Source organism: Mytilus galloprovincialis, chromosome 4 (genome assembly GCF_965363235.1).
Source record: "Mytilus galloprovincialis chromosome 4, xbMytGall1.hap1.1, whole genome shotgun sequence".
NCBI classification, from domain to species: domain Eukaryota; kingdom Metazoa; phylum Mollusca; class Bivalvia; order Mytilida; family Mytilidae; genus Mytilus; species Mytilus galloprovincialis.
Window position 1 is genome coordinate 84,815,350 of NC_134841.1, and position 18,661 is coordinate 84,834,010.

Here is an 18,661-nt window from a genome sequence, read left to right on the forward strand (position 1 = left end):
AATATTGAAAATGGTGATTTTGACAACATAGATTATTTTCGTGGTATTTTGATTTAATTTATTTTTAAAAGTGTATTTTTGAATGAAAAACTTTTGTTACACTTCTTATTAAGGAAGGAATAAAATCGCTTAAATTGGTCATTTCGAAAGAGAGTGAAGATACATCATTGGGTACTTAAAATCTAAAACTTGAGGGTAAACAGACAAATAAAAGTATGTTACATATTTGTTTTTTTATAGTGACTACAACAACAAATAAATATAATTAAACTAAACTAACACTATCACACTATGTTGACGGCCCTATTTTTGACATTGTTTTTTAATATTAAGATTGTTTGTTTTGTTCACACATCGTTGTCTATTTTATGGAATTGTATGCGAATGTCATACAAGTGATAGTTTTAGCTGGCTATTAAAGAAAATGTCTGTACCTATTTTTGTGATTTTACGTTTTAACAATGTCGCATTTATTCTTTACTCGCATTAAAAAAATATATATTATACGTTCATGGTATCTTTTTATCATGCTGTCCTAATGTTCTTTCATTTAAATATAAAATTTAATCGTTTTTAAGTTTTCGATTAGCTTAGTTATATAACATACCTCCAAGTATAACTCAGTATGCTTTCAGAAGTGGTATCAATTTAATTAAAGTTAATATTTTGATAAATTTTAAGTGAAAATAATCATAAGTGCACATACATTAGATAGGTAATTAACCTGGTTGTAGCACAGATCATTAGGTACACTTTCATTATTAAACAAGTTAGTTTTAAATCAAAACTATTTGCAATTGTGTTCGACATTCAATGAAATGTGAACCAGAAACGTACGAAGGACTGTGAACCTTTTTTAGCCTATAAAATTTTTATCAGTTTCATTCTTTTTGAGTCTTCCCAACGTATTGCTATAACTTTTGAAATCCGATGTGTTATAAAACACCGTTAAAGATTAAGACGGTTTTACCTGAAGTCAACATCAAGGTTAACAGTATAATCACTGTAAAGTTAAAAAAAAAAAACTATAATACCGACCTTCAAGGATTTGATGATTTGTGTCGCTGTTTTTTAAACCGTATAAAAATATCTTTACATTCGTATTAAATTATTTCTCAAAGTAAAACTGAACAATATAATTCAGGTAATTTTGAGGTTTACGTCAACTAATATCCGACAGCTATGAAAACATCAAATATGTCCGCTCTGTCGGTTTGAAAAAACATCTCTGCTGACATTTCCTTCAAGTTATGGAAAAAACAAAAAAGGTACTGATGCAAGGGAAAGGGTAAACGCCTTTTTAATTAGAATATCAATTTTCAAGGAAATAGCAAAATGTCAAACCATAACTGCAAATATCTTTACTATAAAACGATGTTGTAAATTCAGAACATTTGTAAGACTGCTCATCATAGTAGGGCGTAGAAAGTCTGTATTTCTTCATATAGCATCTATGCATAACATTATCACGAACAAACTCAGAAACAGTTATTACTCGTCACAGCTACGCGTCGCTCACCGGATGCTAAGCGCCGGGGTGTCCCCGCATTTTCGGATTTATATAGCATTGACAACCGTAATCATACTATTGATAAAGAACAAAAAAAGTTATGATTGGCGATAAGGTACCACTTATTGTAACATATCTCATTATAACTACAAGCATAACTATTTAACTTGGTGCCCAAACCTAATTGCGTGACCAATGTGTCAAAACAGTAAGTTGATCATGAAAATGGGTAGACATGACAGTTACAAACAACACAAACCAGAAAAAGTAAATTGTAATAAAAGTAACTTTGAAAACTTAAGAAAAAAGCATGCATGAATAATTCGACCACGTGAAATATGGGTATACATTATTAAAAATAAGTATTCTAATTCATGCTATTATATATATAAGATGTAGTATCACTTTGAACTTTTTCTTCCAAAACACACATTGTATGCCCACAAGATAGAAAAGTTGTGTTAAATTTCATCCCTACTGTTGATCATCTAAATTTGTCAAGTCTACCTGATACTTTTGTGAGCTGTGTGTTAATGTATATCATATATGACAATGAAATATGGGATGTACGTAAAATACCTATAATGATATAATGTATTTGAGCTTATTTGCAAATATATTGATGTGAAAAAATATGTTAAAAGTCATTGGTATGAATAAGTATGCACTAGTCTACTTTCTTGAATATTGTATACAGATGGAGTACAGATGATTTCTCGCGTCTTGTATACACTTTTACGAAATTCAAATATTTTGGTCAATCTTGAAAAATTGTTAAATAATGATACTTTCTCACGACGCCCTCGATATAAAAACACTTCTCATGACAAATAAAGCAGCATGCAAGCTTGCATATAAACATAAATTTCCTTCAACAAAATGAAAATTGTTATATTCGGGCACCTGTATAGGACAGTGCATGTCAACGATGGCCTTGATCTATTAATATATTTCTGGTCAAGGCTTGCATTTCCTATGATTCACTTCTTTAATAAGTTTTCTACTCACAAAGACGCTTTTAGATTGCGGGTGACATATTGAAGTCGAAAGAATTAAGGACACCACCATGATTTGATAGACCTAATGTGATATCTGTGTGACTCCACGTATATGTTCCAATAGGAATAATCACAATCACAAAAACAATTTTTCAAAGATGGTTTGATGTACTCGAGGTCTGTACTTTTTGCAAGAAATCTTTTTTCTTATATATCTGACTTACAAGTATAAAAACATTTAGAAAATATATTTTCCTTCAAACATGCATGGGAGATCCAAGTTGAAGGAATCTTGTACCTGGAAGGTTAAATATTACTATTATCAGCATTATTATCGCTTCACACGTAACTCGTAAACATTCTTTTGATATCGGTTGTGACATGTATGTACATTGTAATAAGATATGGCATACACCCCTCACCGTTTAGTATGCTAATGAAGTGTATGTCTTATGAATTAATATAAAATGATGTTACTAATAATATATAACAATTACATGTCCTTCTACAATTACATTTTGTGCTCGAACAATATATATGTTGTGTTACGCTGTCAATGAATAATGAAAATGTTAATTTGTTGCTTTAAAAATATGTAAACATTTTGAAATGGAACACATATCTCGTGTTACTTTTATACTAGGTCATAATTTCATGACAATTAAAAACTCTTTCGGAAATTATTTTGGAGATGTTAAAACGAAAGAGGATGATCGATGTACATTTCAACTATTTTTGTCAAATGCATTTCATCTAAAAACAAGCTATGCATATCTAAAAAAAACAGTTGTTTTGTATTTATATATTTGAATTACAGCTTATTATGACCGCGCCTATATTCAATTTGCATCTTAATGTTACTGATAAATAAAGGCAACAGTAGTATACCGCTGTTCGCAATTCATAAATCGATAGAGAAAAAAACAAATCCGGGTAACAAACTAAAGCTGAGGGAAACGCATCAAGTATAAGAGAACTACTATACAACAGAAACACAACCTTAAAACGTAACACACACAGAAACGAACTATAATATAACAATGGCCATTTTCCTGACTGAAAAATGTAAAGAATTATAGTGACCCTTGTTAGAGCCAACCACTTAAAATGCCTTTCCTCTTACGATATTATAGTCTCTAGGCCACCTTAATTAAAGCCAACAATACACAGGTCTCTTCCCTTTCAATATAAGAGCTTCTACGCGAACCTGGTTAGAGCAAACCAGATAAAATGACTCTCCCTTTGCTACATCCAAGTTTATATGCCACTCTGGTAATAATAGCCTAACATATAAATGAATCTCCTTTTGCTACATCCGAGTTTACACGCCACTCTGGTAATAAGAGCCAAACATATAAAAGAGTCTCCTTTTGCCACATCCGAGTGTATATGGCACTCTGGTAATAATAGCCAAACATATAAAAGAGTCTCCTTTTGCTACATCCAAGTTTATATGCCACTCTGGTAATAAGAGCCTAACATAGAAATGACTCTCCTTTTGCTACATCCGAGTTTACATGCCACTCTGGTAATAAGAGCCAAACATATAAAAGAGTCTCTTTTTGCTACATCCGAGTGTATATGCCACTCTGGTAATAAGAGATTAACACATAAAAGAGTCTTCTTTTGCTACAGCCGAGTGTATATGCCACTCTGGTAATAAGAGCCAAACATATAAAAGAGTCTCCTTTTGCCTTATCGCAGTTCAAGGTAAAGGCCACACAGATATATGGAAAGAAGCAGTTCTTTGCCACCAAGGTAAAGGTCACACAGATAAATGGAAAGAAACAGTTCTTTGCCACCAAAGTAAAGGTCACACAGATAAATGGAAAGAAGCAGTTCTTTGCCACCATGGTAAAGGTCACAAAGAAAATGAAAAGGAGACATCATCCAACATAGAAAAAAATATAATATAAATCACAAGCAATAACGGAAGACATGGGTGAATGCTAAATTTTAAGAAATTAATATATAAATAGTTTAATGCAATAGTGCTACAAAAAAAATCTTCCTCTGAAAATTGAATCGTCGTTCCCTTTAACGAAGATGTCGGGTTTTTTTCAATTGATTCTGTTAAAATATATGAATTATTCATGCTTTAAATCATAAAAATGTGTGATCCATTTATTTTTTAAAGGGGTCAAATAATATATTTCAATAACAGAATTTCAAAGTGGGTTTATTAGAGGAAAACTTTTTTTAATCTGTCTTAAATTTACACAAGAGCTGCACGTATAACAAACAAAATGATTAAGATACTCAATTAATGTACAATATTTAATTTAGATAATCAAAAAAAACTTTGAAGAAGTATGGTAAATAGTTTACCGAAAATTCCCAACATCAGATAAACAAACCGCAATACATAAATATCTTTTCTATCGATATGCTTGTTAACACTTACCGCAAACATGCAAAAATCATTAAATATCGCTTACCAGAATAAAAGCGATCTCAAAGAACATTTTTTTTTTTATTTGCGTCAAAATAAATCTTGGCTTAACTACCAACTGTGAGGTTAAAGAGTATTTTTTTCACAAATATTACACATAAATCAAACTCAATTTACCGTTGAACCGTGCAAATACACATTATAAAGAGTGGATGAAAATTCATATCTTGTTAAATCATTTTCTTTTTGATATTTAAACCTACGTTGATATTCAACAATCGTCTTCTTGATTTATAATTACTAATGTTTGTGAATCAAAACATACCTACATATGTACTCGATACTAGTGCTCGGAAGACCAAAAATGTAATGTTGGAGTGCATAAACATAGTAGTGCCTACGCAGTTCTGAGTTCAATTCTGTACGAGGAAGTTCTATCATATATTTAAATTTAAGGCAGGGGCGGATGCAGGAATTTTCGAAAGGGGGGTGCTAACCCAGGGCAAAGGGGGGGGGGTGCAGGGGGTGCAAAACATATGTCCCGATACAAATGCATTGATCGGCAAAAATAAAGGGGGGTGCGCACCCCCGGAACCCCCCCCCCCCCCCTGGATCCGCCACTGTAAGGGCATCAATTATGAAAATGTCAACGTCACAGTAATTTGGGTTTTTTTTTTTAAAATCCGTATGACAACTTCCCATTTAGCCCTGGCATAATATTCAAATCGTCAACCAAAGATTGGAAGAAAAAAAATATTATTACTGTAAGCTATGTTGTGTCTTCTGTACTATTATTTGTCTGTTTGCCTTTTAATTTTTAGACATCGCGTTGTCAGTTTATTTTTAATCTATGAGTTTGATTGTCCCGCTGGTATCTTTCGTCCCTATTGTTTTAATTCGAAATATGAAAATAGATGACACACATATGCATATCTTCACTATTGTTCTTTCTTAATTTGGTTATTCTAGGCGTGAAAAAAGTCTTTTATTAGTAGAAAATTAAAAGTCGGTTGTTAACAATTTCATAACTATTTTTGCAAAATGTTTTTAAATCATTCCCTTTTTTTTTTTGGAATAGTTGAATATGATGTGTAAATAATTTAAAAAAATAATTACCGAACTTCAAGATAAATTCAAAACTGAAAATTCCTCATTAAATGGCAAAATCAAAAGCTCAGATACATCTAACGCATGACCTACAGTCAAATATTCTTTGAATACTGATGAACAAGGCCCGTAGTCATCGCCCTTTTGTTAAGGATAATTAGTACACAAATCCCTATCTCATCTATTTTTCTTTATTGTACGTGCAAGGATAAACCTCTTTATAATTATATTAATGAATTATACCACAAGACTCAATGTAATACTTTATTATCTTATATTTTGTAATTGTTAATGATATATTTTTACTAGTGAATGTGACATTGGGTCATTTTGTAAAAATCATCCAAAAACAAATCAGGTCATTTGGCCTATAGTCATCGCCCTTTTGTCAAGGATAATTAGTACACAAATCCCTATCTCATCTATTTTTCTCTATTATACGTGCAAGGATAAACCTCTTTATAATTATATTAATGAATTATACCACAAGACTCAATTTCATACTTTATTATCTTATATTTTGTAATTGTTAATTATATATTTTTACTAGTGAATGTGACATTGGGTCATTTTGTAAAAATCATCCAAACAAAAATCAGGTCATTTGGCCCGTAGTCATCGCCCTTTTGTCAAGGATAATTAGTACACAAATCCCTATCTCATCTATTTTTCTCTATTGTACGTGCAAGGATAAACCTCTTTATAATTATATTAATGAATTATACCACAAGACTCAATGTCATACTGTATTGTCTTATATTTTGTAATTGTTAATGATATATTTTTACTAGTGGATGTGACATTGGGTCATTTTGTAAAACCCATCCAAAAAAAAATCAGGTCATTTGGTTTTGAACGTATCTAGAACAAATTGGTGACCTCAGTTAATTGTCTTCTACATTAAATGTATAGAGAGTGTGATAAGGGTTGGAGTGTTCAACACTATCAAACTAAAGAGGATGTCCTTGGTTTTCTTGTTTTATATATACGAAACATAATAGGAATTTTTATTCTTTATGAGAGAAGCAGTTATTCATCCAACATTTTGTCAACCGATTCATGGCTTTCTAAGCCCAACAATATCGTGAATAGTTGGCGGTTATAAAATGGAGGTAAATTTACAAATGGTATTTATTCTGAAGAACATATATACATTTTAAGGTGATAAAGCACTGGGGTCATGGATTACCTACCGGACGTTATGAGAATGTGCAATTAACAACGCACAGATAGGATGCAAACTGTAATATTCTATAATATATCGAAAGGATGATGATTTGATTTTTAAAGAATATAGCCCCAAAAAAACGGAATACTCAGAAAAATTATCAGTACAAACCAAGACAAAAATCAACGAACATCTTAAAATGGGACATTCACATAATGAGACGGGTTTTTTTAATTATCATTCAGTAACTGTCTCTGATAGAATGTGATTTTGTCGGTTTTTATGGACTGCATGTTTTTGAATTTTGCTTTTAAAGAGGTAGACCTAGGTTAAGGGAAATAACTCTTAAAATCATCAGTACGTTTGTGTCAACCATTTTCAAAAATATATTCTAAGCTTCTAGGTTTTATAGATTATTTTCAATCTGTTTCAGGTAAATACTTAAAATACATTGATGAACTTGACTTTTACAAACGCTTAACTGATTTAAAGAGATATCTCCCTGAACCAAGGTCTACCCCCTTAAGTTCAAATTGCAATGTTGACATTTATTGGAATTTTTCATGTATCGACATTTGCATGTGGTTTTAAAAGTACAAAACTTGGAAACACCAGTTGATAACTCTGACATATAAAATAATATACTGTGTGTCGTTGATTATTAAAAAACAAGTCTGCATGCGTCATTACGGATTGTATAATTATCAAAATGTTAAATAAATTTGCAACAAATACCTAATTATAAGTGGAAATTGTCAGTCTGCACTTAATATTGTCAGTATTTCTATTAAACCTGCATTTGAGTAAATCAGAGAAGTCGAGTATATATATAATACTTATGTTGGTTAATAAACTATGTACATTATTCAAGCTTTGAATTTGCATTGCTATATTGTATCGGTATTTTGTAAATCTAACTTCATGTGTTATTTTTGCTGTTTCTGTTATGGTTTCGGTTGGATAATGTGTTGATGTCTGTTGTGTTTAGTTAAGGAAAATATATGATAGCCTTTCCTGTTAGGGGACGGTTCATATATACTAGTCTAAATTGGAAACTACGTTCAAACCTATGATTGCGTTGGATAAAAACCGCAATTTTTATACGTGTGCATGTAAAACAAATTTCGTTGTAGAAGGGTCTAAAAACAGCACAAACAACAATTTCCAAAAGACCAAAAATGTGAAAAAAAGTATATTTAAACAAAACGCATTTGACTAACAGGTCGAACAACTGATGTTCTTTAACCCTGCTGACTGCCATTGGCGATTGTCAAATAAAATTGATCACAAGATGTAACAAATGGATCTTAATATAAATTTACTACTAAACAGAAAAAAATTAACTTGTGGCCACGATGTTATGCCACAAACATACGGTGTCAATATTTTTTTAGTACACCAGATCTGGATTTCGACAATAAATGTCTCTTCAGTGATGTAAGGGATCGAAACGGTATTTGGAAGGCCATATAAAAAGTACCCTCATTTTTAGAAAAAGTACCCTCATTTTTAGATAGACACTTGAATTTTAAGAGTCAATATAGGATGAACGGATCATATAAACCGGAGGGAAAATATGATACAAGCCCAAACGAAAAAATATAAACGAGTCTAAATTGAAAACTACGTTTAAACCTATGATTGCGTTTGATAAAAACCGCAATTTTTATACGTGTGCATGTAAAACAAATTTCGTTGTAGAAGGGTCTAAAAACAGCACAAACAACATTTTCCAAAAGACCAAAAATGTGAAAAAGTATATTTAAACAAAACGCATATATATATATCCCGCTAACATGTATGTGTCTGTTCCAAGTCAGGTGTATGCAATTTAGTGGTTTTCGTTTGCTGTTGTGTTGCTTGTGCATGTCTAGTCTGTGCTTTTTACTTACTTTTTGAAATGCATTCTTAATATTTATACGTCATATTTCGTAAGTGAACTTACAACACCTTCACTATCTTATCCTACTTAATTCACTTCGAATTTTCGTCAGTGTTTCCCTTAAAAAAAATTTGGGGGTGGGGTGGGGGTGGATTTGTTATTGCTTTGTTTTCTGCTACTTCTTTATACTCTGAAATTTTAACCCTTCACGGAAAAAAATGTGTATTTCATTATATCACTGTTACAAAATTTGATTGCAAGGTCTTCAATAGTTTCCATTCAGAGCAACTTTGAAGACAGATAGAATTACCATTCACAAACTTTTCAATTTAAAATTAAACACCAAACAAAAACGAAATAAAATAAACCGGAGCTCACTCGATATCATGATAATAATTCATTGTTAATCGAATTATTTTATTTTTTTTCCAGTTTTATTTTAGTGTTGGTTGATTTATCAAGTTTTTATCACAGTTAATAACATATCTTGTAATTAAACTGACATGACTTATGTAGACTATTTCCAGTTTTCTCACTTACCTTGCGGTTACACCTGGAAATTAAGTTACAAGGACAAATGCTTATTTATTTATTCATTAATAAAAGTATGTTTAATCCACCACATGGTACATGAGGAAATGCCTGTAACAGCAAGTCATGACTATGACAGTTGTTTTCCATTCGTTTGATGCATTTGAGCTTTCCGTTTTGGATTTTCCTTGAAGTTCGGTATTGTTGCTATTTTAACTTTTAGTTAACTTTTAGTTAAAAAGGAAAAGATAAAGAAGGTTTCAGCTATCAAGTTTTTATCTGAGTGTGGGGTCTATAGGTAGGAAGATGAAACGTTTTTGATTCTGAACAACTTTAAAAAATGTCAAAGGCACACTGGATTAACCTTTATTCTTTGTGAAACATAACTGATTTTTTTTTATAAAACACTCATCCTCAAGACATGAGATTTTCATCGCTATTGAATCATTTGGTTTTTTATTTCAGGAAATGCATATGTTTATACATATTTGTTTAAACTAATCATAGCATCTGTTAAGTAGGTTTACATGCAACTTTGACACAAAGAAGAAACCTATAAAAGGGTCAACCATCATACATTCAGATGGTAAAACAACTGCTTTAGGCGTTCGTCAAAAGATTAATAATTGGCCTTATGGGTACGTGTTTTATGTGTTATCATCTTGACTTTAATTCAACTAGAAAAAAAGTGAAAGTTTGATTCAAATATACAGTATAATTGCATTGAATTATATTTTAGAGTTAGTTTTCTTCCATTACAGATAACAACAAGAATGTGTACCTAGTACACGGATGTCCGCACTATCAATCCGTGAAATGGGATAAAAACTCAATTTGGCATTAAAATTAGAAAGATCATATCAAAGGGAACATGTGTACTAAGTTTCAAGTTGATTGGACTTTTAACTTCATCAAAAACTAACTTGACCAAAAATTTAACCTGAAGCGGGACAGACGGACGAACGAACGGACGGACGAACTAACGGACCAGAAAACACAATGGCCATAAATGGGGCATAAAAAGAAGTAACTACTTACCTGTGAAACATTCCATTAGATCAAATTCAGCTTTTTGCAGTGTTTGTTCTGTCTTGTTTAACTTCTGTTGTAATCCGGAATAATTTCCTTGCAGTATTCCATATGCTTTTTCCACCTGCGACAATTTCCATTTATAAGTTCCAATTTCTTCTTTCAAATTTGATTCCGATCTGACCAATGTGTATAGTTGGTTTTCCAGATCGAATACCTTAGCATCAGTCACATTAAATCTAATCTGTAATTCTTTAAATTGTTCAGTTGTGTGCTTTACTTTATTTTTCAATATATACCTTTCTTGTTCAAGAGTTGCTACTTTGTGTTCTGAAATCATCAGCTTGTCCCCCTGATCGAAAAGTTCGTCTTGGGTTTTAGTAAATAAATGTGTGGTTTCATTCAACTTTGCTTCTGTATCTAAAAGCTGGGTTGTTCTTTTATGTAAACGAGTCCGTAAAATTGAAAATTCATCGTACAGTTTTTTAAGTAATCCACTTTCAGAATGATTAATAGTGCCTTGAGGGAGAGTTCCAATAATGACCTGGTCATCTTCCAAACGTCTTGTTTTAACTTGTTGACTAACAGGTCCAGCCACGGCAGATCTTAAAAGTTTTTGAACGGAAGCTTCCAACTCCTCGATTCTGTTTTTATGTTGTTCTGTTACGGTATGAAAATCGTGCTGCATTCGAGACATTTTTTCATCATTTTGTCCATATATATCGTTTTCGTTCGCCATTGGAATCTTCGTTCTCTTAGATTCGCACTCAGTATTTGAATTTGACAGGTTAATTTCATAAGTACATTTGCCATTTTGAAATGAACACTGGTTTCCGTAACTCACACAAAAGTTGTCCGAAACAATCATTAATATAACTAAATATTTTTCAAGATGACTAAATAAAACACGGATCTCCATTTCTTATCGAACTAACACGAAAAGAAATATTTACCTACAAATGTAACTTCTGAACAGATGGTTTGGCAAAATAATCAAAAGAGTAGCTAGCATATTGCATGCTGAATCCACTTCCAAAATAAGTTGACATGGCGTTACATAATCCTAAATTAGCATAGAAAAAATTTATATAAGAAGTCATTGACAAATAAACACACCAGGATAAATGAAAATAAATAGATATACGCCTCAATGAATTGCCACAAATCTTCACATTTAACTGGCTAATGTATATGGATCTTTTTAAATAAAGTCAACTTTCTGTTCAAATGATCTATGGCAATTTGATAATAATAAAACAACACACGTCAACGCGGAATTTATTTACTCTCGGCAACGGTATGTCATCCTTTAGGTGTATTACTTTTTATAATCTTTTAATTCACTAACCGTGTAATATGAAATTATAGGTTAGACTTAATTAAAGTATATATTACAGCGCATCACCATGCGTACATCGTTATACAAAAAAAGAGGTCGTTTCACCGACTTGATTATAAAAACATATCTATCAGCATTTTTCTGAAGCCATGGTTTTGAATGTGAATTAAATAGTGCAACACCTGTTTCAAAGAACAGTGGATGTACAGACATTTGACATTGATAATTATCTTAAACAGATTTTTTAATTGGAGCTGAAATTATCAACTGTTACGGCTCGCTGTTGAAAACAGAATTGCGTATCAATTGGATACACCAACTGCTTGTTCTTATGATACACAGATAACTTTTTTTTATATTTTGAAACGGCTTTTCTTCTTTAGTATTGGTCAAGACTTTTAATTATATCTGTGTAAACTTTATTGATTAAACTGCGTCTTATGTTCAATGAATATATCAAACTTGTCCATTGGATCACAATACTAAGCTCATGTTCAATGAATATATCAAACTTGTCCATTGGATCACAATACTAAGCTCATGTTCAATGATTGAATATATCAAACTTGTCCATTAGATCACAATACTAAGCTTGTTGAATACTGACCTCATCGACCTCATCGACAAAACATCGTCGTAATCAAAGCTTTGAGATCTTTTTATTATGTTCTATTGTGGAAAGATTTATTTCGTCGCAATTACATTGATCACTGTTAAATGTTTTTTTTTCCGTTTTATAGAAGAATTCCTATAATTTAAAATTTTAACTAACTTTTTCCCTCGATTTTTTTTTTTTATTAAGAAACGTTTACAAATGAGCAACTATCCCACTGCAGTCCATTTGAAAGACTGACAACTATTTATTATAAAAAAAAATGTTGTCATGAATCAAGGAGATATTATAATTTCACAAAAGAATTTAATTTTCGCCATCGAAATCATTTCTGAAATCAATCTTTATACCAATGTCGAAAACAAAGATATAATTTGCTGATTGTCCATTTTGAAATAATATGTAGTGTAGTAAACTTAAAAGACAAGTGAAATCAATGAAATTTCAACACCCATTTTTAATATTTGTGCAATATGTTTCTAATTTATATCTATTTCTAGTAAGTAGGGTACATGGTTATCACCAAAGTGGATACTTTAAAACATGTTTTATTGTTTCTACTATGCTAACTTTTACTTGACATTTAGAATTGTATCGTGACTGTAAGAGTTTTAATTGTACCTTGAATTTTCAAAGCATGAACATTCAACTGTGTTTTATTAGGATTTTTCCACACAATCACATGCATTGAATCAGATACCACGACTTTTTATGATCAAAGGTTTATTTGATATTTTTCTTTTTGAAATGTTCAAATACATGTATAACATTTGAAAGTGACACGTAGATATTTAAAGGGTATTTATAAAAATTGCAAAAATAACATTTGTTACATATGTATATAGTTAATAAAAATATAAGTCTATATGATGTGACAGAATATCAAGATTATTAAGAAAATTAAGAAACACTCGTTTCTGATGCTTTCTTGACGCAGGTAACACATTACTATGGTGAATTTGTATCTTTTCCCACCTGTTTTATTCTAATAGATTTCAGTCTTCATTAAGTGATAACAAATATTCTGTCTGCATATGCATGTACTTTGCTTTGACATTGACATTGTTCAAATATTTTTATATTGATATACATTCCAGTAGTTTTACCACTCTTTATTATTCTAAAATAGGGTGTCAAAATTACCACTTCATTTATTTTAGATTTTAACTATTTTGATCCTTCTTGGATAAGGTTAATCTGACAAGACCGGCTGCAATACTTCAATACGCTTTAATGTCAGAGATTTTTTAACGTGACATTGTAACAGAATGAATGTCTGAACAGCAAAAAGGTCACATTGTTGGGGTTTTGGTAAGTGTGTGTCACTTATATACGTCCTTTTGAAAGGTGATCAGTAAAAAATATAAGAGAACAGACAAATATTTTTTTAGAAAAATAGATAAAATATCAGAATTCTTAAAATGCTTGACAAGACAAAAAATGACAATTCCTCAAGGACGTAGTGATATCCCAACGAAACTCGCTTTAGTGCATAAAAGTGTAATTTTAATAATGCGTTAAATAAGGTAGCACTCCTTAGGTGAGTAGTTTCGCATTTTGGCCCCTGGGGATTTTTCAAATATAAGAGCTAGTGTGCAATAGAATTCATTTTTGGATAGTTGAGTATTAAAATAGCCTTCGTATTGAGTTAAGGTGAACATCAAGATCATATAAAGTATGTTATATAGACTGTTTTCTGTATGACAGTCCGTACTTGTATGTTCATACCATACATTGGTCCGGCAAATATTGTAATGTTTTTTCCAACTTTTTATCACACGAACTTTGTGATTAGATTTTACGAAAAAATGAGGCGAACGACACTCATTTTTTATTTCATCATTAGGAAGATTTATGAAAACAGTTTCTAAAAAGGTATCACTCAAAGGCATTGAAATTCTAGTTTGATCCAAATTTTGGGGGAATATGTGACATGTTTACCCCCCTTTTTACAATATTTCATGGTAAATAAATGCAGAATGTTGCCATGAATACACAGAAAAGGAATTGTTTTTCACCCTTTTAACTTTTGAAAATCAAATCTATGGAAGATACTGATTACATACATATGCACATGTACGACACAAACAGTTAGGTTAATGTATTAGAAATCCAGGAATAGGAGATGATAAAACATTTTGTGGCTCATTTTTAATTTTATTTTCCAACTGTGGAGTGCTACCTAAAGCTTCATTCCGCAATGTATTCTTACAGAAACTGTAGAATCAGTAGATGGGGTAGTGATTGCAGACATCCCATCTATGCAGCATCTATAATAGATACTATTAAGCTATCAAAATTAGATTTAATATTTGTATTATGGACCATATACCTGACATTATGTTTAATTTCCAAACGGCTATGTCCAGTGGAACATTAATTCTCATTTGGAAACGAACACGAAAAAAAACTCTCGTCAGTGTCAATCGAAGATACCAAAGATCATTTGACTGACGGCTGCCATCTGTAGTGCCGGATTTTAAAGAATTGTCTATAAAGTACATAGTCGGTGTTCATGACCCAACTTCCTCTGCGTCTCTTATGATGGGGCAGGATCCCAGGCTTTATATATCTAATATAATTGGACATCATGATAGTAGATTTTGCAATTTTGCAGGGTTTTTTGGCATCAGATGAGAAGGCTATACCTGATATGAGTAATTTTGATTATACATTTGAGGTAGAATGTCAGGGGTCCAAATTAAGTTAGATTACAATTAGTTCCAAATGATTGGTCTCGGGTTTTTTTTATAACATAAGCTATAGATGAAAAAATGTAATTCATTTAAATGAAAAACGAAACACAGAAAACAGAAAATTATTTTATCGATTCAAAATTTTTAAACTGTGCTTTATCAATTAGTTTTGTATTTTTTTTAACTACGATAAATGTACATATTTTGTCATATTGAAAAAGAAAACGAGTATACGGTAATCCAAATCATTCTTGTTATTTGCTGAATACACACCATACGAGTTATCTTTTCAAATTAAAAATGTTATATAGTCTAGTTTTCTCCATATTTACAAAAAAAAAGAGCTTCTACCATGTTTAATCCTTACAAAATCTGACAACTTTTTCACAATCTGTACCTTAAAGAAAGATCCGTGATCCATTTTGATCCATTTTTATTCATTTTTTTAGAATAACATGATATAAACTATATACTTTATTGGCAAAGTATTAAAAAAGTCCTGTCGTTTTAAATTAAGACTCTACGTCTACTTTCAATATGTGTATCCGTTTATATATGATTTATATATTTTAATTAAAATTATTTTTTGTTAAGCAACATTAATTGAATTTTGAAAAAGAAACGTCAGGGGATATTTAAGGGGATAACATAATTTCCCAATTCATAAATTGTCGAAATGGTTGATAACTTTCATTACAATTTATGATTTTTCAGAATAATGAATATATTTTAGACCTAGTTAAAATGTAGAGCTGCGTGTACAGCCAGGACCAAATATGACATGGCAATCGAGTGACGATCATACCTCGTTTCCTTATTTTTATATGCATACACACACAAAGGTACTGGAAACTTTTGCCTGTTGGACTAATAAATGTGTTTGACGGTGAACATGAGTGTTCTTGGCGTGTAAATCTAGTAAAAGTGTGTCATGTTGACGTTAGAGCTTTTATATTATGTTTTTGGATCATTTGACATATGGTTGTTCGAATTTTTTGATACTCTATGAAATCTAAGCGTACGTGAAACCAATTTGTTTTCGTGATTCCATACCGGTATATATGTTAGTTGCACATATCAAAAAGAGGCGAAAGATACCAGAAGGACATTCAAACTAAGTAAAATAACAACTTGACAAGCTATTTTCAAATCTGATTCTCTATTTATAATTCTCAATTATAAGGTCTTTTTTATAAATTTACTATTAAAAAATTTTGAATTGTTCGAAAAAAAAAAACTAAGGATTTTCTTATCCCATGAATAGATAACTACAGCCATATTTGGCACAACTTTTTGGAATTTTGGGTCCTCAATGCTCTTCGACTTGTACTTGTTTTGCTTTATAACTATTTTGATCTGAGCGTCATTGGTGAGTCTTATGTAGACGGAAGGCGCGTTTGGCGTATTAAATTATAATCCTGGTACCTTTGATAACTGTTTACACCACTGGGTCGATGCCACTTGTTGGTGGAAGTTTCGTCCCCAAAGGTATTACCAGCCCTGTAGTCAGCACTTCTGTGTTGACATGAATGTCAATTATATGGTCTTTTTATAAATTTTCTAATCCTGGTACTTTTGATAACTGTCTCTTATCTTTCATTCAGCAGTCGTTTATATATGGTTCAAACATCCATCAAATATGGAACATATGCAATAATAACCGTAGATAAAGATTGAATGCATTTACTACACATTTGTACAAGGACTACAAGATATCGTGTTAATATGAATGGCAGTCAAACCCTGCAATTCCCAGAGGATTCAATTTCAATGAAATAATTCCTATCAGCGCTTTTCGTGAGACGTAGTTAATTTAAACTTTTTTACGACAGATTCAAACCCATGCATTCCATTAACACCTATTTAATATACCAAAGATATATCTTCGCGTATTCGTTTCAAAATGTGAATGTTTTTTATTACTAACTTAGTAACCACCTGTATGGTGAAGAAATGCAAATAAATAAAAACTACTACTATGATTTCTTGAATTAATTTTCGATAAGGTCATAGTTAATAAGAGCAAATGTTACCCCCTCCTTCCCCAACCTTTTATATCATAAGAGCAACTACTATAGCCACCCTTAATCAAAAGAGCAAATACTAACCACATTTTGTAAGGTAGGTTAACTATATGAGTTTTAAGTAAGTAACTTTAGCCTGTCTTAAACATGTGTTAATTTATTCGTTGTGATTGTTTGTAAATATAACGGAATTTGATGAGACTGTCATCGAAGTGAGAGGTTTAGCGCTTTAAAACCAGGTTTAATCCACCATTTTCTACATTTGAAAATGCCTGTACCAAGTCAAGAATATGACAGTTCTTGTCCATTTGTTTTTTGATGTGTTTTGTCATTTGATTTTGCCATGTGATTATGGACTTTCCGACTGGATTCTCCTCTGAGTTCAGTATTTTTGTGATTTTACTTTTTGCATAAGGCGAATACAATATTGAATTGAATTGTATCTAAGTCTCGAAGACGTAGCTTTCTGTAGATGTAAGTAGAATCGGAGAAATTATTGGCACGTTACTAACTATGAGGTGTTTGATGTGACTAAACCGACATTTTATTATACAATTAAGCGCAACATTACCTTATAATTACAGGAGTCACCGAGCAATTAACACTTGTGTTATTTAGTATATATAAATCAAGACAATAAATTCTTGTCTGCAGGTACTAATAACCGTTATTTATTGGCCGCATATTATTGAAATTTGCTGAGGTATATATCAAAGGTTTAATGTTTTTGAAGTACTGAAGAAAGGCATTCATCTTTGTCCATGGTATCTCCGTTATTGTCAGTCATCACGCAAACATGTTTGGCTTACAGAAAATTGGTTTTCCATAAAAATGCTTTAAACTCCTCTTTGTCAGACACGTGTTGTTGACTCTTTTACATTTTTCGCTGACCTGTACAAACGGACTTGTTCTTAAATGTGAATACCAACAATAACTACATACTTTTATATATGTAAAGTGCATTTATAATGTAATTTGCCTTTATTTATAACGATTGGAATATGATTTGATCTAAACAAATATTGAAAACGAATTTCCACACGCCCGTTGTCCGTTGTGAAGGTTTTGTGTTAAATTTTCGATTTATCTTTGACTTAAGGTTTTAAAGTCAATGGTTAATACAGAAATAATTGACGATAATTGCTACCAGTGTGTTCTTGTTTCTATTTTTGCTATCATTTTAAAATTCAATTATTACGTATGACAGTACTACGTGTTGTCTTGCATTCTCACACTCATAATGCAAAGTAATACAGAAAGTAAATGATATCAACATATCCCAAAGGCGCACATACGTTGTGCGTAGTCATATTGTATATGCTTCTGGTCGTATTCAAAATTATTCTATTCAGTATAGTACCTTAACAATATG

The 18,661-nt window shown here is 31.4% G+C and overlaps 1 protein-coding gene across 1 annotated transcript in view; it reads right to left on the reverse strand.

The window, feature by feature from the left end:
* The window catches only part of LOC143073203 (uncharacterized), a 43,914-nt gene extending 32,030 nt beyond the window's left edge, over positions 1-11,884 (reverse strand). Inside the window, exon 1 of the mRNA XM_076248567.1 lies at positions 10,627-11,884. Within this exon, the coding sequence (XP_076104682.1) occupies positions 10,627-11,536 (910 nt within the window). The 5' untranslated portion in view covers positions 11,537-11,884. The remainder of the gene's footprint in view (positions 1-10,626) is intronic.
* Between the last annotated feature and the right edge of the window lie 6,777 nt (positions 11,885-18,661).